The sequence below is a fragment of the Malaclemys terrapin genome, chromosome 8 (assembly GCF_027887155.1).
Source record: "Malaclemys terrapin pileata isolate rMalTer1 chromosome 8, rMalTer1.hap1, whole genome shotgun sequence".
Classification (NCBI taxonomy): domain Eukaryota; kingdom Metazoa; phylum Chordata; order Testudines; family Emydidae; genus Malaclemys; species Malaclemys terrapin.
Window position 1 is genome coordinate 96,312,538 of NC_071512.1, and position 22,058 is coordinate 96,334,595.

At 40.1% G+C, this 22,058-nt stretch overlaps 1 protein-coding gene across 13 annotated transcripts in view; it reads left to right on the plus strand.

Moving 5' to 3' along the window:
• DAB1 (DAB adaptor protein 1) overlaps nt 1-22,058 on the plus strand; it is a 701,405-nt gene that overhangs the window by 514,828 nt on the left and 164,519 nt on the right. For all 13 annotated transcript variants that reach the window (XM_054038504.1, XM_054038506.1, XM_054038507.1 and 10 more), the window contains one exon: nt 9,515-9,717. In XM_054038504.1, coding sequence (XP_053894479.1) covers nt 9,651-9,717 — 67 coding nt within the window. In that variant the 5' untranslated portion in view covers nt 9,515-9,650. The remainder of the gene's footprint in view (nt 1-9,514; nt 9,718-22,058) is intronic.

Here is a 22,058-nt window from a genome sequence, read left to right on the forward strand (position 1 = left end):
TCTCTATCTCCCTAGGGTCTCCTACCCCATGAGCGCAAGGTTATTTCCTCAGGGGTGTTGCATGCTCTCATAGTGAAGTAGAAGTACAGAATGGAGTTAGTACTGCTTTTAGTAGTATTATCCCCATGCAGATTTCCAAGCTCGAGTATGCCATAGAGAGAGTGGCTTCTTCCCTATTTCACTCCCTCTTACCCTGCAATGCCACTCAGCCTTGTGATATGTCACATATTGGAAGCAGTGGGGCTACTCATGGTAGTTTTCCCCCCAAAATGCAGGATTCAAAAAGGAATTGGACATTTATAAAGATAACAAGAATATCCAGAGTTGTTATGATTCATAACAACAATTTTGAAAGGGATGTTAAACCTCATGTTTCAGGATCTAAGCCTATCTCTAACTATTAGAGAGTAGGATGAGACCTAATGTGGGGGATAGATTGCCTTACGTTTGCCTTCTTGTAGGGTCTTGCAACTTTATCTGAAGCATCTCGTGTTGGCCATAATTGGAGAGCGAATGCTAGACAAAGAGGACCTGGGGTCTGATCCAGTCTGGCAATTCCTGTGTTCTGAGTATTGGAATTTTTAAGTATTCTTTATTGAAATCATGTTGGAGATTTATGTTTTTTAGTGTTTTTCAGTTGTATTGCAAATCCTCCTAGGGAAATGGTTACTCCATATGTCAGCCTTTGAGTGAATTCCTTAAATCTAGAGCTGATAAAAAATAAGAACTTCTGTCCCGGGGCAAATTCTCAGATTTCAAAATATGGCTTTGTCTTGATTTGGGATGGAAAGTCAAAATCTTAGAATTTTCTTGCAAAATGAAAATATTTTATTTTTACCTTATTGAAATGTTTAATTGTATTGGAAATGATAAATTCAAAATGAAGCATTTCTACCTTATTGAAATAAAACATTTTGATAATTTCCTGTTGAAAATTTTGATGAAATTGATATGTTATGGCAAAATGTTTTAATTTCACTGAATCCGCATTTTCGAACAGAAATATTTTCAGCTAGTTTATTTAAATCTAACAGTTTCCACAGAAAAATTAGTGAAGAAATATGTGAAGTTTTATATTGTGAAGAGCGACCTCCAGGAGGAATTTTGGAAATTATTGTTGCAATCATTGGAATAGTAAAACATCTTACTATTGGGATGCTTTATAGATCCTTGCTTCATAAAGCAACATTTTGGCCAGATCCTCCATGACTTTAATGGGGCTACACTGATTAAAATCAGTTGTGGATCTGGATTACATGCCTGCAAATTTGCCTTGGCATTAGGATAATGTGGCAGATTATAATCCACAATAAATTTAATTAAATTTGTTACTAGGCTCAGCTATATGAACCCTCTTGTAGCTCTTTTTTTAAATAAATAAATCTTCATATAGCAGGTGAATCTAGAATACGTAGAATCCCAAGGGAGTAAGTGAATTGGATTATTTTTTATGACCCCTGATTGCTAAGAAAGTAATTCCCTGATATTGGAAGACTAAGAATGATCCATCTGTGAAAGATAATTATGTCTTATTACAGACATGGTAGCGAAAGCATAATACAAATGCATTTTCTTTAGATCAGAGGATGGGGCAGAAGATTTTTGGGGCGGAGTATAGGAATCATGTAAAAATTTTTAGAGGAAAAATAACCACTTAAAGAAGAAAAACAAATCGATAAATAATAACACTAAATAAGGGATGTCCTAAATTGCCACGGTTTATGAAAATTGAGGGAGGAAATAAGACAAAGAAGTAATCTGCAACTAGTCAGAGGCGTGTTTTCTGTACAAAGTATATATTTTACTTCCTAAGACTCTGGCTTTTGTGTGTTTGTCTTATGAGGGGAAGAAATTGTTTATAGGATTTCCAATTGTAACATCACATATCAAGTTTTCCTTTAACTATATGTGCTATATCTTTTAAGCATCAGTAAAGAAATAATGTTTAAATAAAATTATTTAAATACTGAAATGCCACAACAGCATCGTTTGACTATCTCATTGCTGTCTAGAATTAGGCAAATGACAAAACTGGAAAAAAAGAGGCTAAACACATGCTACAGTTCAACCCCGATCATTGTCTTTTGCAGACAAGCCAACATTTTATGCAGTCTTTGCTTTTTTTTTATATAACAATTACAACATTTGTTTCTTGAAGGCAGGCCCCTCCACTTTCAGTCCTTTTTTCTTCCTCTGTCATCTTTTTCTTCCATCACCTCATTGTCTCCATTTGCCTTCTGTCTGAGTCTCAAGGTCTCACCTTTCCATGTCTTCCTCCTTTTCTAGCTCTTGGTTAAAGTTAATGGAAAGACTTTCATTGACTTCCGTGGGCTTTGGATCAGGCCCTAAATTTTCACTTCTGGGCTAGTATAGTGCATCTTTTACAAGATTAGTGCTTTTATATGCACCTACTCCAGCAAGCTCCTCACCAAACTGGAGGACCATCTGTGGAAGTGGGCTGGGTGGGGTTCAATAGGGCATCTTCTGGTCAACAGCTGCTAAGGGACTCCACAAGACTCTGTCCCAGAAAAGAGCTCCAGGGCATCTCTCAGGAGTGTGAGGGGATTTTGGAAGAGTGAAGAGCATGTGCCATTTGTGCCACAAACTGTGGCTCCAGTGACCACCAAATGTGCATGAGTTTTTATAGTGGTTCTATGCTTTAATAGCATAAGATTTGTGCCTGTCTAGCAAGGCTTTTTCTCCTATCTTGTGAGCATTTACTGTATAATTGTTCTGTCGTTTTTTCCTCTTTATTTTTTTATCCTTCTCCAATCACACTTCGGTTAAGACCACTAGAATTGGTTGTATAGCCGTTACCTTGTGAGCACCCAAGTTGGGCACCTTAGAGCAAAGGAAACTGATTTCTAACCATGAGGGAGCTGAAGGTAGTAGCTTGAGTATTTGGTCAAAGCAAGGTGGGGAGCTGGGTTTCTCCTCCCCAGAAGACACTTGGAGGAAGCTACCGTACACCCGTTTGGGTATGGGGAGAACCAAAAGACCTGGGTGACGACAACCTTAATTAAAAATCCTTTCAAAGTTTTTTTTTTTTTTTTTGCTTTCATGTTGATAGACATGAAACAGCTTTTGTGCAGGTGGGGAAATTCTTTACATTTTGAATTGTGAATCCCTGAAGAGAATTCATAGATAAACCCAGGAAGGACCATTCTGACCGTCTTGTCTGACCTCCTGCATACCACTGGCCAGAGAAATCACCTAATAATTCCCGCACTGAGCCCAATAGCTTGTGGGTGAAAGTAAAAAATGATTTGAAGGAGATCATTTTAATTTTTGTAAGTGCAGAAAGAAAACCCAGGATGATGCATTTAATCAATTTTACAGTATAGAAAATGTGCAACTTCTGCTACTCTTTCAACTGTAAAGCAGAGTTCAAAAAATTCCTTCATTAAAGCTCTAGGTATTATGCCGTTGTAAGAACAATAGAGGATACAGGCTCAGTACTTCTCTCAGAATTAGAAGCCAATTAATTCCAAAATTTCTTGATTGTAGTACTGCTGCATGCACTTAATGAGGGAATGGTAATTGTCAGTATTTTGTTAAAGTGAAGACACGTGACTCTCCTTTAGCAAAATCTGAAGCATGCATATAACATCTTAATAACTGCGGCAGTGGTAAGGCACAACCAGGGAAATTGTTAGTCGGTAAATGTAAGACGGTGGGATTTAAAAAAAAACAAAATCGTATGTCTTTAACTAGAGAGAGCACTGGAAGAGCTGCTTAGAGGAAATAGCATCTCATTGATGAAACACATGGCGCAGTACTTCCCACAGTTGGAAGACTATGGTATTTATTAACAGTGACCTAGATTGGAGGAGACAATAAAAGCTGCTGCTGCGAAGAACAGATTGACTGACTGCCATTCTGCTCTGGATAATAAACAGCTGAAATATGGACAGTGTATGAAAGTTTACTAACACAGCTTTACACAAAGACCTACAGTTTGAGCAAGAAGGAGGCATTACTGCAATGAACTCATTTTGAACTATACTTTAGTCTAGAATTTACAGATGTTTACATCCAGCCATTTGATTTTACCTAGACATCTATTGTTTTATTTGAGCGTGTATCAAATCAGGAGGATATGGCCTGACTATATTTTTAAGTAAATTAATATGTAAACCTGTCCAAACATAGATGTTTGTTTATTTAAAATGTTGCTCACTGGGATAGCCTCATGAGGTACACATCTTTTTTTCCATTGAAGTTCTGGTAGGAAATGGTCCTATACTGTAACTTTTACAGTAGAACCTTAGAGTTCCGAACACCTCGGGAATGGAGGTGGTTCGTAACTCTGAAATGTTTGCAACTCTGAACACAACGTTGTGGTTGTTCTTTCAAAAGTTTACAACTGAACATTGACCTAATACAGCTCTGCAACTTTACTATGCAGAAGAAAAATGCTGCTTTCCCTTTATTTTTTTTAGTAGTTTACGATTAACACAGTATTGGACAGTATTTGCTTTTTTCTTTTTTTTTTTGGTCTCTGCTGCTGCCTGATTGCATATTTCTGGTTCCAAATGAGGTTTGTGGTTGACTGGTCAGTTTGTAACTTTATTGTTTGTAACTCTGAGGTTCTACTGTAGCTTACTTCACTGCAGTCCAAACAGTACCATTTGGACCACTCCATCTAAAATAGATGCCATGAAATATGGTCTTCCCCCATAAAATCTGGTCCTTTGTGTGCTTTTACCCGATACTATACAGATGTCTCAGGGAGGAGACCAGCGTTTCTCAAATTGGGGGTCCTAACCCAAAAGGGAGTTGCAGGAGGGTCACAAGATTATTTTAGGGGGATCGCAGTATTGCCACCCTTACATCTGTGCTGCCTTCAGAGCTGGGCAGCTGGAGCGCGGCGGCTGTTGGCTGGGCACCAAGCTCTGCAGGCAGCTCCCCACCAGCAGCAGTGCAGAAGTAAGGGTGGCAACACCATACCATGACATCCTTACTTCTGCGCTGCTGCCTTTACAACTGGGCCGCTGGAGAGTGGCAGCTGCTGACTGAGGTCCCAGCTCTGCAGGCAGCAGTGCAGAAGTAAGGGGGCAATATCATACCATGCCATCCTTACTTCTGTGCTGCTCTCTGCCTTCAGAGCTGGGATCCCAGCCAGCAGCCTGTGTTCTTCAGCAGCCCAGCTCAGAAGGCAGTGCCACCGCCAGCAGCAGCACAGACGTAAGGGTAGCAGTACCGCAAACCCCCCTACAATAACCTTATAACCCCCCACAGCTCCTTTTTGGGTCAGGACCCCTACAATTCCAACATCGTGAAATTTCAGATTTAAATAGCTGAAATCATGAAATTTACGATTTTTAAAATCCCATCACTGTGAAATTGACCAAAATGGACCTTGAATTTGGTAGGGTCCTAATTACACATTAATCGTTTGTCATTTGTCTAGTAACGTAGCTCTTAGTGCCTCTTGCAGGATGTATTATATTCTTTTAACTTTTAGATAAAATATATAAACACAAATCATTGGGGTGGGGGGAGAAAGCCAGGCACTCTGACAATTGGTTTCATTATCTTTATCGCTTTAAGTGATGTTGAACTGAAAATATTAAGGAAACAATGTGAAAATATTAAGTGAAAATATCCCCTCCACTTGCGTTAGTGGAATGGAACTGGTGAAAAATTCTATTCCAAGAATGACCTGTCATCCAATCAGCCATTCGCTTATTTTCATCTCTTCTTTTTGCTTTCCCTTCACTAGGAAAGGTAAATTAAAGTTCCTTTGGGCTTCAAAGTTTTCTGAGGATGTTGTTTTAACAGGCGGCATGACTTTGTAGAGATTCTTTTTTGTTTGCATGTTTTACTTACTCATTAGAGTTTCTAGGGGAGGAGCAAGGAACTTTATATTTTTAAATCAGTTTGGCAGACTTTGAACAGCTATCCTTGCATGTTATATAATTCTCATACAGATTTGAAGAGCTCATTAAAGAAAAAAACCCTGACACACTTCAGGAATATTAAATCACTTCAGATAGTGCATAGAATGTAATGTTATTGAAGCATTTCAAAATGTTAAAAGAGCTTAGATTTAAAAGTGCAAGTGGCTTCAGAGCCTTGCCGTGAAAATTGATTTAAACTGTCAAATTTATTCCAAGTTTTGAAGAGTTTTAATCTCCTAAATTGCAAAGAACTGAATTTCTTAATAATTACAAGTTTGTTTGCACTGCGTACTCAGAACTCTGGACTAGATGCTTCTTTCTGCTATGCAAAGGGGAGTGAACACACATCATTCATGAAGTATCAGGGGGTAGCCGTGTTAGTCTGTATCCACAAAAACAACAAGGAGTCTGGTGGCACCTTAAAGACTAACAGATTTATTTGAGCATAAGCGTTCGTGGGTAAAACAGTCTTTAAGGTGCCACCAGACTCCTTACCATTCATGAAGAAATGTGTCCGAGGAACTCATAAGAAGGAAAAGGAAGGTATGGAGCCTCTTGCCAGGTAATCACTGGCAACCTTCTTCTGTGGTGACAACCTGGGAAAGTGACCAGCCAGGAGGGCGAGGTAGTCCTATGGAGTAGTCACTCTTCACAGCATGCTCACATAATAACCAGCCATATCTTAGGCAGCAAATCGCCTAAGTCATAGTGACTGAGAAAGATGGCCATCCTGCTAAGGCCTGGCAGCGGGGAGCAGACATTCCACTGGAGTTCTGTTTTATGCGGAGCCAGGATTCCAAATGGATCTTTGCATTCTTCATTGCTCAGTAGCTAAGCTACCCGTTCCTTCTTTGCATTCATTAATGCCCCACCCACACCATCTGGACTAACTTTGCAGTAACTTCTCCAATAAGATGTATTTTTGCATAAGTAGAGGAGTAAGCATAACATTTTAAAAACGAAAGGTGTATTCTGTTTATGCTTCTAAACTGTTTAAAACTTAAATGATAGGTTGCTCTGTTTTCTTTTTAGCAGGCATTGCATTACAGAAATTCCAAAACTGTGTCCTGTATAAAGTTTTTGGGGAGAGAAGGGGAAGTCGTATTTAGAGAGGAAGGAATGTCTACGCTGCAGTTAAGAAACCTGCGTCTGGCTCTAGGACCCCAGGCTCCAGCCTGAGCTTGAACATCTACACCACAATTAAACAGCCCCTTAGTCTGAGCCCTCTGAGCTCTAGTCAGCTGGCACAAGCCAGCCACAGGTGTCTAACTGCAGTGCAGACATACCTGAAGGACTGTCTTGTCATTAAGACACTGGACAGAGACTGGTTTCAAATCTTGGCTTTGCAACAGACTTCCTGTGTGGCCTTGGACAAGTTGCTCATCTCTCTGTGCCTCAGTTCCCCATCTGTAACATAGCACAGTAATTCTTCCTGTCTGCCAGCCTTTATTTGTCATGTCTATTCAGACTATAAACTCTTCAGAGCAGGGACTGTCTCGTTATGTGTTGGTACAACACAATGGAACACCTAGCAGAAATGAGACCCTGGTCATGGACGGGGCCTACAGATACTGTTGTAATACAAATGCTGAATAATGTTACAAATTGTTTAATGCAACAAATAAACTGACAGTTTATCCAAGGAGTATGTGACTATATGCAATAGTGCTTGTAATGTTACAGAAATACAGATCATTACGTTTTCTAAAAAGCTATCATAATTCTATACATATAGTAATTAAGACCCTGATGTTTATTTTCTGGCCTTTGATTTATGAAAACATTCTGATATTAAAAGTTAATGGAGGTGGGCACAAACTGCAAGGTTCAGTTACAGAAGTGGAGTCAAATTTTCCCCAAGGTTTGGGTATGATCTGAACCAGGGTTTAGCTTCAGTCTCATCTCTAAAAGTTTAATCTCGAACTATTGAATTGTCAGTCCCATCTCAGGGCCAGGTTATGCCAACTTTATTCCAGTTGAATTGTTCCTTAATCCATCAGTAGCTCTGCTGAAGAAAATTGGGTTATTGACAAAGTGAGGTACTACTCAGTCTGAGGATGGGTGGCACAATATAGCCCATATTTTTCACCTGATTATGTCTACATTAACAGAATCCTTAAGGCTTGTTTGAAAGAAAAGGTATATAGAAAATTCAAATGGAATCTTCCATGTATTTTGCGAACCTACTTTATTACAAACATTTACTAAGGTACTGTGAATGGGAATGTATTTTGTTTTATGGTAATGTTATTCCCTTTACGTGCATAGCCCCTTTTAGTTCTCCATGACTTTTCCAATCCAAACCAGTCCAAAATGGACCCCTCAGTGTCCCCTGCCCATTCATTCTGGGGAACCAATAGTTTCTCTCAACTGCTGCTGCTTCTCAGATTTCCACAATTGTTGTTTCTCCTTCTCCAGCTAGGGAAAGCAGTCCAGCAGCTGCTGTAAAACAGCCTGCAGAAAATACTTACTTAGCTAGCTAGCAAATGTTGCTCAACCTTTGGACCCTATTTGTGTCCCTCCATGACCCACTTAAATTCCACCAACTCAGTCAGTCACCTCACAGCTGCTGCCAAGACACTGATCTAGCCTGCTGATCAACCCGGTCACATTGTTGACTGAATACCATAATATGTACTCATTTTAGCGAGGCAGCGCTGTCTAATGCAGGGTCCTCAATCGGGGGTTGTGATGAACAGTTCCAGCAGGGTCACAACCACCCTCCCTTTCTCTATGGTTAAAAGGGCATGGGGTCCTGAAACTCTTTTCTCTTGCAGTGTGGTATCATAGTGTGAAAAAGGTTGAGAATGGCCGAGCTAGTGGGCTAAGAGACCACCGGTGGGAGGAATCTGAGCTCAGGTCCCCTTAATCACCAGCCACATTAGCTGGTCAGGTGCAAGTGGTGAATAAGGGACTCCATGAAAAGAGGTGAAGTAATTTACTCCTTCCCCAGGACAAGGGAGGAGCAGAGGAGGAGTTGTGAATCTGAGTCTCATGATTGATTCTCTGGGTTGCTCCTGGAGCAGCTGAATTACACACCACGCCTAACCAAGAGCAGGTTGTATTCTCTCTGCCCCATCTGAGATAATATTATCTCATTTGAATTATTAGGGTTAATAATTAGTTAGTGATTGCAAAGTGCTTTGAAGGGAAAATTGCTATCTGAGTTCTAAGAATTACCATGATTTTCTTTTAAATAAAACGTAGAAAACAGATACTGCTACACTGGGTAGCACCTTATTTGAAAAGTCTCAGCGGGACTACCAGTGGAATAAGATACTACTCAACACGAGTAAGTGTATAAGAATCTGGCCCATCAGGTTTATTTTTCTATATATGCTCAAGAAAATAAGGGCATAGGTAGGGACCTCACAAAAAGACAAAACTCAAAACTTAGTATTTATACACTCAATCAAGTAATACATTTTATTTTGGAAACATGAAATTTTAAAACTAACATTCATGTGGGTTAGTATCTGTGACTTCTCCCCATATCTCCCGGATCCTACTGTCCTCCTATAGACCCAGAAAGCATTTTAGATTCCTTTGACAACTTTTTTCTCTTTTTTAACTCAGAAAATGACGGTTAGTGTTTGTTTGTTTGTTTGCAGCACTCAAAAGGAGTGAATGAGATGAGCTATCTGGGTTATAGTATCTGAAGGGCTAAGTTATTCTCTTGGAGAGCCATTCTAAATGAGCCTGACCGAGACACTGGATCTGTGTGAAGAAGACTAAGGATATAATAGGATGTCAACTGAGACAGAACTTCCAGTGGCTGTTAAAACCAGCGCAAAGAAAGACTCCAAAAAGAAAGGTAGTAAGTCCGATTCTCTTTATATTTAATGAAACACTGGTTTTCTTTTACACTTTAATGTATCATAAGCATGCCCAATCCTGTGCTCGTTGTGCAGGTCAAACTGGTGTTAACTTCAATAGAGTTTTGTCTGCTTAGGAAGCATCAGATCTGGTTCTTTCTGTATTCAAAAAAATATCACTTTTAAAACAAATAAGATGCAGAAACACCCTAAGTTACTGCATTATGCTTTATTAGTTTTCTACTTTATAAGCGTGTTGTATTTGTTTTGTTGTGCAAAATAGATAATCTAAATTCTTTACTTCAAAAGTATTGGTTTAGCCACTTTTAGCAAAAACTGTTTTTATTTTGTTAGATTTTTTTTGTTGGCAAATAATTCTACTAAATGTTTTGTTTGTGTCATTTTGAACTGAACAAAAGAGGTTAAATGCCCTACTCAGCCTCATAGTTTGAATCTTATGCTAGGATCTGCATAAAAGACAACAGGATTCTTAAGGGAGACTTACTCCACTAAACCTTCTTTTGGGGTAGACTTCCTACTACTGGGACCTGACCCACAAAATCCCATCTAGATTTGGAAGTCCATTAAGCACCTTTAATTATATGCTTAGGAAGAGAGAAGATAAATTAGAAACTTTTTGTTATGAGAACTCTTGAGCTAGTGGTCTAAATGCATGAAACGAGATTATGAATTTAACAGACAAACATTAAACATCGTGGTTTAGCTTTGGACAGATAATATTGGAGCTTTGTGGTAGCTGAGAAGGCATTATGTAGATCAGAGGTTCCCAAACGTTTATTTGCTATGCCTGCCTTTGGAGAGTCATATCCCATGTGTGCCTCCCCTGCCTCCAAGCCCTCTGCTTGACTCCCTCCAGCTTCCTTGCTCTCACTCTGCCAGCTGACTGCTCCCTCAAGTAGCCCTAGCCAGCTCCTCTTTCTCCCCGGCTGCACCGCGATCCTTACCAGGCAGCACCCCGCTGACTCTACTCACTGGCTCCAGCTGCTTCCTCCATGCTGCTGCTGCCTGGACCCTGCTCCCTGTTGCCACTGGCCCAGAGTCTGGGACACGTACAGGAAGGGGTGGGGTCCTGGCGGTAACAGACACTGTGGGAGTTGTCTTGCTCTCCAGTCCCCCTTCTGGGGCCTCCCCTTGTGTGCCGGCTGCTGGACCACTGTGCACAACCCACTGCTGGAAAACCTATGATGTCAATGTAAAGAGGTCCCCTCCCTTGCCAAGATGTACAGCTGAAAGTAGAGCCGGTCAAATTATTAATAACCAACAATACTTATTTTCTCTTGGCAATTAATTCCACATCTCCTAATCTCTTTGTTTAATATTCACCAAATATGGTTCAGGCAAACACAAATTTTGGCAGATTGGTTGTTTACACACTGTGATTACTCTATTTGTGGTTTGTGATTGGTAATTTAAGTCACATGGCATTGCGTCTGCTCCATGAATGAATTGGTGAAACTTTTGAAAATAACAAATAATTCGCTTAGGGATTGAGTTTTAGATGATTAATTTGTGCTAAAATTCATGCAACTTTCCAGATGCACAAACATCGTCACAAATCTTCAGGAGCTGAATACTTTGTAGGCTTATCCCCACGAATGCAAATGAACAGGACTCAGTGCCATTACCGATGAGAATATTCACAAAATATGTTGTATATTATGTGACCAGCTCTAGCAGGAGTCTCCCTTCTCTCCGTCATGGAGAAGTGGCTGAAAAGTGATCAGTGTACAGCAGTAAAACATCTCCAGAATTAATCATTTTCTGTACTGAATGTATAAGTCTGACTGCTTTGAATAACCACCAACAGGCTGCCGGGGTCACAGTAGAATAGGTTTTTTGGACAGGCTATGTATAAAATTCAGGTAATGTATTACCTGTTCAAATCCTAGGTCGTGAAAGTGAGAAGAAACTTGATTTGTTCATTACTTTTCATTGGTACATGTCACACCATGTATAGCTCAGCAAATGAGCCCTAACCTAGAACAGTGTGATATGATGGACATTTGGAAAAAAATGTGTTTTTTAGGTTCATTAACTGACATCAGAGGGGAAGTAGCAAGTGCACAACCCGAAGTTATGTTTGTAGACACTGAGTTCAGTTATCCAATGGAAATGACTATTCCCAAGAAATAAGTCTTTGCTTTATAAAGACTCCAGTGAGTCTGTGTTTGTTTTATGACAGCTGCTTCCATTTAAAAGCAGAGATGTGCATCTTTCACAATATAATCTGATATTCTAACGCATACAAGACAACCTACAATATTGCGTTGAGCAAATATGTACCTGTAAACTCCAGATCTTTACAGGACAGACTTTCCATAGGTGTGTTGCACATTTAAAATCTATATTGACTGAAAGAGAATAAGCATGGGTTTGGAAATAGGGCATAGGGGCTAAATTGTCTTTCAGGTTGTACCATAGGTTATCTCTGTGTTTTTAGCTACACCACTGAATCTATCTTTGGCTCAGTCTCCCAATCTCTATAAAAGTGATAATATTTCTGGATCTCAAAGGAGTATTGTGAAGCATAATTCATTAATGTTTATAAGACACATGGAGATCCTCAGGTGGAAAGTGCTACAGCAGTGCAAAATATTGTCATTAAGGAGATGGAAAAAAATGAAAACATGGTTATTAAGTTGATATTGCCGACCCATTTGGGGTGTTGCATAGCTGTTTTCTGCAAATTGATTGAATAACATGAATTCCAAAATTAGAATTTGAATAGCAATTTTATGTATATTATATATATTTTAATCAGATGAGGTACATGCTGACCACCTAAATCAGAGTGCCTCCTTGGCACTTTTTGAGTTTCTCAGAAATGTGGATGTTTCAGAACTAGTTTTTTTTTTTTATGATTTCCAGTAGGGAAAAAACATAAATAAAATGGAGTATCGATTTAAATCATGGATCTCAAACTCAAATGACCATGAGGGCTACATGAGGACTGGTACATTGGCCCAACGGCCGCATCACTGACCACTCCCCCCCCACTGCCCCCTGGCCCCGCCTCTTCCCATCCCTTCCCTGCCCCCATTCCAACCCCTTCCCCAGAGACCCACCCCAACTCTGCCCCCTCCCTGCCCCTATTCCAACACCTTCCCCAAATCCCCGCCCCTGCCATGCCTCTTCTCTGCCTCCTCCCCTGAGCGTGTTGCTCCCTGCTCCTTCCTCCTGGAAAGTGCTAAGTGCTGCTAAACACCTGTTTGGCGGCAGGAAGCACCTGGAAGTAGGCAGAGGAGCGAGGATGTGGTATGCTGGGGGGGTGAGGGGTCGGCAGGTGAGGGGAGCTTGACGGCCGTAGGAAATAACTCGGTGGGAGGGGCGGCACGGGGAGCTTGGTGGGTTGCAGCAAATAACTCCGCGGGCCCCTGATTTAAATGCTCTGTCTGTGATTGATACTGGTAATGTCTTGAATGGCGATAATAAGTTGACAGCTTAGTTTTTAACTTGACTTACATACTGGACAAAAAAGTTACTATAAATACCTGGTATTAGCAGTAGTCTGATTATGCCAATACAAGAGATTCTACGTTATTCTGATGTATAGAGCTAGTTGAAATTTTTCGACTAAACAATTTTCATGCTGAAAAATGGAGTTTCATCAAAAAACCAAATGAGAATGTCGTTTAAAATTAAACTTGTCTAAGTTTGAAATGAAACATAATGAAAATTTGAGGAATCTCTAACAAATTACCTTTTTTGCCTTATTGCCTCATACAAGGTGATCCTGGACAAAGGGTGTTAGTGATTTGTAAAGAGGCATATAAAATGCAAGTACAATTTATTGTCTAGGGCTGGCAGTACAGTTTATCATGGGCTTACTCATTTGCAGGAGTTCATGGTGCCCACATTCTGCAATGCATCGACGGCCTATTCCATGTATGCACTTATGGTGCTATAAAAAGAATTGATTAATAATAGTATTGAAAGGTTTTAAATAACATAGGACCAGTCTAGCTCAGGAACTGCCCGCTGCCCTCTGTTTATATCACGGCAACTGAGATCTGTAGGATTGGCCATGTTGATTCTCCCTGAATATACTGGGAGGGCTCAGTTGAGGGCCCACATTGGAGCAAAAGCACAGGAGTGGTACCCTGCAGGGCTAAGTTAAGCCTTTTGTGTTACTTTTTGCATAGTGCCCCTCAGATTTTAGCAGTGGCCCTGGTTTCTGCCATAACTTTGAATTCAGTGATTGTTGTTGCTCTTAATATTATGTATTAGCTGTATTACAGTAGTCAGGAAGCCAGACCCTCTTCTTTCTAGTACTGTATGCACCCATAGTGACAAACAATCCATACGTAAAGAGCTGACAATCAAAACGGTCTAGACAGCCAGCCATCCTGACACCACTTTCATTTGTTCCTTTACAAACAAAAAATCCTTTAATTTTTATGGATATTTTAGCTTTGAATATCAACAGGATTTGATGTTAGTTTAGTCAGGTGGCTGACAGAGATGTGTGGTTTAAATTTGTGACACTCGTTATTGTGCTGAATCTGCAGCTGCGGATCATGTTAGGGATATTGCTGCAAAGAAGTCTTAAGATTAGTTAATGGTTGGAAAAGGTTTCTGAGTGCTGTTCACTGTTGAGATCTCTTAACCTTTCTTTAATGCCTTCAGATATATCTCCACGTGTTTTCATTTGAATAATCTGCCTTAGATATAAAACAAAGTGCCGCTTTGCATCTCTACAGGGCCTTTTAGGTTTTATTTGTCTGCTTCTGGTTATTAAAGCGATATAGACACTGTCAGGTCAAATTTATATTCCGTGGCTGGTGAGTAGAAAAAGGCAAATCATTAGGAAGAAAAGATCCAGTGTACACCCTTAACTACACTCTGTACATAGAGACCATGACAACGGTCCTGCTGCTAAGGTCACTGAAGTCCATTTGAAGGGTCCCATTGACTTCTGTGGGGTAGGCAGTAGGTCAAATGCGTCTAAATTTTGCTGTTGGGACACTCTCCTCAGAATATTAGCCAGAACTGTAAGCCACAGTGTTACCTCTCTGCCTCAGCAAGAAATAACTTTATTGAAGCTTAAATCTCATATCTGCTCCCTGCCACACCAGTCTGGTCACCTCACCAGCAAACTCTTCAAGACTCTACCAGTCTTAACCTTGCCTTGCAAGTAACAATCAGTGAACTCTAGTTCCTGAGTTCGCCAGAGATATTTCTGGGCTGTGTCCAGTCCCCCTCACTGGACACGCCCAGAAATTTTTAAGTTTGCAGCCTCCAAAGAGACAGAGTACACACATCAGCCTGATATGTTAGCTAAGGACTCAGTCTTAACTTCAATTTAGCAGCACTGAGATGGCGTATCATAAAACTAAGTATAAGATTATTGATAAAGAACATAGATTTAAATGAAACTAAGCAAGAAGACACCAAAAATGGTCACAAACAAAACAGAATAAAACACGCTTTCAAGTGTCCAAGACTTAACTTTAGCAGGATGCAATCTGTGTTTTCTCACTTACATCAAGCTAACAGCCTCTCCAGCTCTTCCAGTAGGAGGATCCAATGTTTACCGAATCAAAGAGTGCCGTCCCCTTTATTCCCTAAGTGATATCTTTTTGCTCCTTTTATATTTCCCCAAGTCCATAGTTTTTGTCTCAAGAACCATAAAGATCTCTTGGGGGTTCAGACTCTGATGTGTCCCCCTGGTATGCTCAGTAGGATGTTCCCTCCATTACTTGTTAGCTAGATTTCTTTGTTTACCTTAGCTGTAAATGTATTTTCATTGTCCTCTGCCTGTAATCAAGCCAGGCAGACAGATGAACCCACATTCCTTTGTCTAGGGCAGGCTTGTTTATTCACTGCCTCCGAAAAATATGTTAACATATTTCCAGCACACAATCCTTGCATACATCGCACAGTGATATTCATGACCAGTGTCTCACCAGTTTTTATATGATATTTTACTTGATTCACTTTTATAGCGCAATAATATTGTATACAGTCAGTTGATTCAGTTGTGGTTCTGACCCACTGTTTTCCCCGTGGGGTGTTTGGACCTTGATTGTTACAGTTACAGGGATTTCTTAATAAATTCAGCTTCTAAATTGATCTTTTTTTTACCTTGCTGGGAGATGGGGAGAGGAAGGTTGCGATCTGCAGGGCTTAGGTGGAGAAAGATGTAGGCAGGTGTCGTAGATAGCCACAGGAAACAGGATTCCCAAGGTGGGGAGGAGGAGTTCTACAACAGCTGAGCCAAATGACAAATACTGTTTCTGCAAAATCACAGAATTTATGAGACCCTGTTTATGTATCTGGAACAGCTGTCGTTTTGTGTGGTACTATAGTCATTCAAACTCATTCCCATACAGGAAAGGTATATTGAAATATCCTCATTAAGCATCATTGTGACAATGTTTCTCTTGCTATAAACTTTTCAGTCATTCTCATATGTTTTTGCTCTCTTTCCATTATCACTAGAGTTGATTTGTAAAACGATTTCTGTCCAACAGTGAGCAATTATTATTAAGATACGATATATAAAATCCTCTCAGAGGCTGATGTGAAGGTTCTGCTTATTTAGGATAACACATGCTATACACCACAGCTGCAAAACTGTACAGTAACATGAATGGTAGTTGGATTTCCTACATCAACACTGTCACCTTGATGAATTCAGAAAATTAGACCATTAAAAATGTGAAGTACTAATTTTGCCTTTTATTCAATCAATAGTGATATTTGTCTATTTATATTATAAGCCTCCGGGGTTTGATGGTCTGTAGTAATGCTACCTGTACATATTCCCAGCCACAAGTGTATGTCAGGGATCTTAACTGATTTCATTTAGGATGGGGGTATACAAACTCTGATGAGCATAGCATTTGTCAACGTAATTGGTCTGTTGCTCTTTACTACATATCTTGTCATGAGTCTAATCAACCAGGGACCTTCATTTCAATTTGACCTCAGCAATCCTCCCCCCTTGATCTCACTCTGTCACATGAGCTGACAGTGTACCATATGTCGTTAGAAAGGATTATACTTCTGCCATTCCCCACCGCCAGCCCTAATCTCAATGCCTTTGTTGGTTGCGATCCACTCGTCGTATTGTAAGTGATTCCCGTGCTGCAACTACCTAAAGAGACCTTGCTAGAATTTTAAAAGGCATCCTGAAGAAATTTCACATAGCTAATTAAAAGTGTCTTGTAGGTCACTTCCCCACAAATTGGACATTCCATAGCAAGAGTGTGGCCATTTGTTAATGATTCAGACTACACTACTTAGAAACTGGCTGTTCTTCTCAGTGTATCGTTTGATTGACTTGGTTTGCTGAGTAGTGAATAAGCCTCGGGTGTTAGTAGCCTTGGGGTAGGGAATTGTAAGTTTTTATTAGTCATCCTTGATAAAAATGTGAACCACTTGTGGTCTTGTAGTACATGGAGAAATCCCACTGTGTAAATATTTATGGACCATGAATCAAATATGAAATATTTACTTCAGTCTCTTGGAATTACAAATGACTTAATAATCCCTTTTGGGAACTGGTTTGCCTTGGTTAAGGATCCATGTTAATACTGTACATGGAAAATCTCCTTGTGGAATTTAACTTACACAGTGGCAAGTAAATGAAAAGTTTAATGGAGGTGAACCAAACTATCAAATTTGGATGCAGATTCTGAATCCACCAGTTTTTGCCCATATCAGTTTTAATTAAGAAACTTCATTTGACAGCTACCACACTCATTTCTGTATTTGACATTTTTTAGATGGTTTTTGCTAGTTAAACTGCTGACCATCACATTTCTTAACTCTCTTGTTCAAAAGTGACTTAAGCATTTAGGAGCCTAAAGACAAGTCTACCTTACAAAATTAAGTCGACCTAAGTTACATCGGTATTCAGCCACCACAGTAATTACATTGCTTTTGCATGTCCATGCTCCTTGTGTTGGCGGTGCACATCCTCACCAGGAGCGCTTACATTGATTTAGCGGTCAGTGTGGGGCATTGTGGAATGGCTTCTGAAGGCAGCAACAGTCGATGTAAGCAATGCAGTGTCTACACTGACACTGCGTCGATGTAACTACATTAACAAGTGCTACCCTCTCATGGCTGTGGATTATTAAGTCGGGTTAGTGGGCGAGAGACATTGGAGGGAGCTAAATTTAAGTGTAGACCAGGGGTCGGCAACATTTGGCACGCGGCTCGCCAGGGTAAGCACCCTGGCGGGCCAGGCCAGTTTTATTTACCTGCTGACGCGGCAGGTTCGGCCGATCGCGGCCCCCACTGCCTGCGGTTCGCCGTCCCAGGCCAATGGGGGCGGCGAGAAGCTGCGGCCAGCACGTCGCTCGCCCACGCCGCTTCTCGCCGCCCCCATTGGCCCGGGACGGCGAACCGCGGCCAGTGGGGGCCGCGATCGGCCAAACCTGCCGCGTCAGCAGGTAAATAAAACTGGCCCGGCCCGCCAGGGTGCTTACCCTGGCGAGCTGCGTGCTGAACGTTGCCGACCCCTGGTCTAGACACTTAGAGTTAGATTGACGTAAGTCACCTTACATCAGCCTAACTCTATAATGTAGACCAGGGCTTAGACTTAACGAGAGGTAGGCTCCTCAGCCATTTTGGTGCTTTTGAAAACTCCAGCCTAGGTCATGCTCAAGTTGAAGCTTACTTGTGAGGCTGCATGAGATGTTCCAGTAGTTAAGTCTATCTCAGGTAGCCTCTAGTCAGATGGGCATTTATCAGTCCCATGAGGCCCAGGCTTTGCATTGATTATTTTGGCTCATAAAAATAGCCTTTTTGTTTGTTTATTTTGGCAAAAAGTTGCCTTTCCATCTAGTTTGGATTTTATTTGGGTCCAAACATGAATATATCCCTAGATTCATTTCTCCAAATTAAGGACTATTTGTATTCAGGCAGGAATAAATATAAATCAGAACCCTGATAAAGAAAAGAATTGAGTGCTAAGCAGTCCCACCATTCTCTTTTTGGAGGGAACAGGAAAAAAGAGGGAGGATAGAGAAAAGATCTGAAAAAAGAAAGGGAGAAGACACCTAACTTACCCTTTTCTTTTCTCTGATATTTTTCTTTCTTAAATACTTGATCCTTTCTTCTTTGTTTTTGTCTACTGGCTCAAATTCTCTGGCCCACCAGTATTATTTTTCCACCTATAGGCATTTTTCTGCCTACAACTGTTATCTGTAATGAATTCCCACTTTCAGAACCAACGCATCCTTTCAGGAGCTGACAGGTGGTGATGCCTTATGAAGGTCCTACATTTTGTGCAGAAGGAGACCGGAGGTCGTATAATGGCCAGACATGTTTAGACTTGTTCATGGGACCAATAAGCTGTTACACTGTGCTGGATCTTTTCATTTAGAGTCATGCTTGACACGTCAGAGTTTCACCAGTCCACACACTTTAATGAAAGATGCTCTAGAAATAGAATGTATCATTGAAATCTTTTAGAATTTCCAGTTGCTTATTCTGACTTCAAATGCAGTTATCAAAAAGTGACTGTAAAATGACACCTTCTTACTCAATAGAGATATCTGCTCCCCGGGTGTAACCAGAGTCACATCTGCTGACTGTAATGAAGACTAGATTCTTACTATGTTTTTTTTTCCTGATAATTTTTCACAGCTTCCTTATGCGAATGTGAGCTGAGTTCTATTCTGTCTTGCGATTCTTCAATATAATTATTAATTAACTTCCACTTCCAGAATCACCATTGCTGGTAATGCGCAAGCTGGGGGGAAGAAAGAGCTTGACTTTCAGATGACCAGTTAAAATTGTGCTACTGGCAGTTAGGAAAACTGCAAATAGAGCAGATTTGAGATGGAAGTCATAGAGACGCAATTCACATGCAACTCCATGGTGCGTTTTTTCCAGCTTCATATCCAGACTAGAACTGCAGCTTAAAGTAATATTTCTTTTTATGATTTGAATAGTTTTATGAGACAGTAACTGTATTTTATCATATTTGTTTTTAGTCTTTTAAAATACGAAACGTCCAGAGTCAATAGTAATACAGGGCCATGAGTAGCACAGTAATAGCCTGTGTTAAGTTGAGTCTAGTTTTTGGACATTACAAATTATGGGTATTGTAAACAATGAAAAACATGTGAATTTGCTCACATTATGATCTGGTAACAAAGCAATTGAAGTGCCATCCCTGTAGTGAGATAGTCCCAAGTTTTCATAATGTGCTTTCTTTTGATTTATTTTTCTGTTTAGTTTGTAGATGGCTGTGATGCATGCTGGTATCCGGAAAAACAAATGTAGATTTTATTTAATGAGAAATCAAAGAGAATCACTGTCAGGAGCTTATTTTGTTGATGGGGAGTAGACTTATTTATGTTTCCCCACAGTAAGTACATGAGTTTTTCAATAATTTATGGATCAAGTACAACAAAATTAATTGATATATTAATTGAGGTTAGATGCTTTCCTATAACAAACCTCTTGTGTGAAATATTTACTGACAGCATTAACTGGAGATCTTTTGAGTGTTGGTATAAGTTCTGAATTCATTGTCAAGTGGAAATAGAATGGGAAAATCATTAACCTTGGCATTATATAGATATAATCCACAAGACATGGCTATCAAATAATTACTGTTGCAAATTCAGCGTGAGCGGGTCCTGTTTTAAATATCATGTCTAGACAAAATGGGTTACACCGTTGTGCTGACTAAACAATTTTAGTTCAGGGAGTGACATCCTGCTTAAAACTACATTTACAATTGCATTGAATTGAGACACACCTCTATGTAAGTTGGGGAGAGATCCCTTTCTTTGTTGTTGTTTGGCCAAAGGAGCTGAGAGTCTGATCAGTGTGGGATTAACTTTCTTAAGTCTTTCTTAGGTTACCATTTCTCCGTATTGTAAAAAATAGACAAAACCTTGCACCTGAAATTAATAATTAGGAGCCTACTGCAGTGTATGTCCCAAATGAGGATTTGACCTCATAACCCATTCAGATGAAGGTGAAAATGCAGGAATGTAATACTGCACTATAAGACTGTGTCTGCACTAGGAAATGTACCTGTTGCTGACAGTGAATGTCAGCAATGGGTCCAGCTGACCCAGTGCTGCAAATGGTTTTACTGTACATATAGATGAGGCCAGAAAAAATGGTTGAGCCCTGCTTGGAGCATCTCACAAAGAAGGGTGGTGTGTGGGCAGAGCTATCAGACAGGCCAGCAAATTAAATTTTCAGGCAAATGTGCTTGATCTAACGCCATTTGAAATCTGTAGAAAGGCTCCCAACAGGCTTGGTATCAAGACTTCAGTGTGTGTCAGGGAAATTCTGTTCAGAGGATTCTAGAAGGAGAAAATCTACCCCCAAAATACTAGACCATCGTGTAATGAATGTAACTGAGCAGGAATTACTGTATTCATCCAGATTAGTGGCTAAAATGCACCTAGAGGGCTGGATTAGTGACTAGATACTTGTGTGTCTGAGAAAGCAATATCCCACAGGGACAGCCATGTTGATAATGATAACACTTTTATGCCATCTTTAATCCAAAGTTTTCAACTTTGCTTAATAAAAATATTAATGAATGATATTCCTAGTAAGCTAGTTGCATTGGGTGCACGTTAACATTGTTATTGTTTTGAAAGATCGTGCTGTTTCCAGCCACATATGGGGAATTCTGCTAGGAATGGTAGAATCTTTCACAGTGGTACCTGCTCTAAGTATAGTATAAACACCCCCATTGTAAGCATAATTGTTTCCACTTTGCAGATGGGAAAGTTTAGGCTTAGACAGGTGTAGGGCCCTATTCTGTCCCCAAATACATTGATGGTATTGAAAGCCTTGCCAGTTTTACTTGAAATAAAGAGGTATTGTTATATTCATGTCTGCAATGGTGTGCTGTACATTCCTGGGCTTATTATAGGAAATAACTTGAAAATTGTCAATGCAAAGGTCAGCTAGCTGCAAATCTTATTTAGTTATTATTTATGAAAATTAACAAGCTTCCATGTATTTCACTGTACCTGGGTGAAACTTACACAGCGGCAACTATCTTTGCAGTCAATTTATCTGAAGGCAGAATTGATCCCTTACTGACTTATCCAAGATCACAGAGCAAAGAAGTGGCAGAGCTGGGTACATAACCTAAGGCTGCCAATTCCCAGTCATGTGCTCTAACTATCTCAGTAACAGTGTATTGGTCAATCCATTGATCAACTTCTAGCAAAACAAATGCAAAGCAAAGTATGACTAGAAAAGTGTATTGGTTTCAGTTATCATATCCAAGAAGCCAGACACCTAAGTACGCATCTAGTTAATATCTTAATACATTCACAGTCGTTAAAAAAAAATCACAAAAATCTTCACCTTTAAAGCTCTA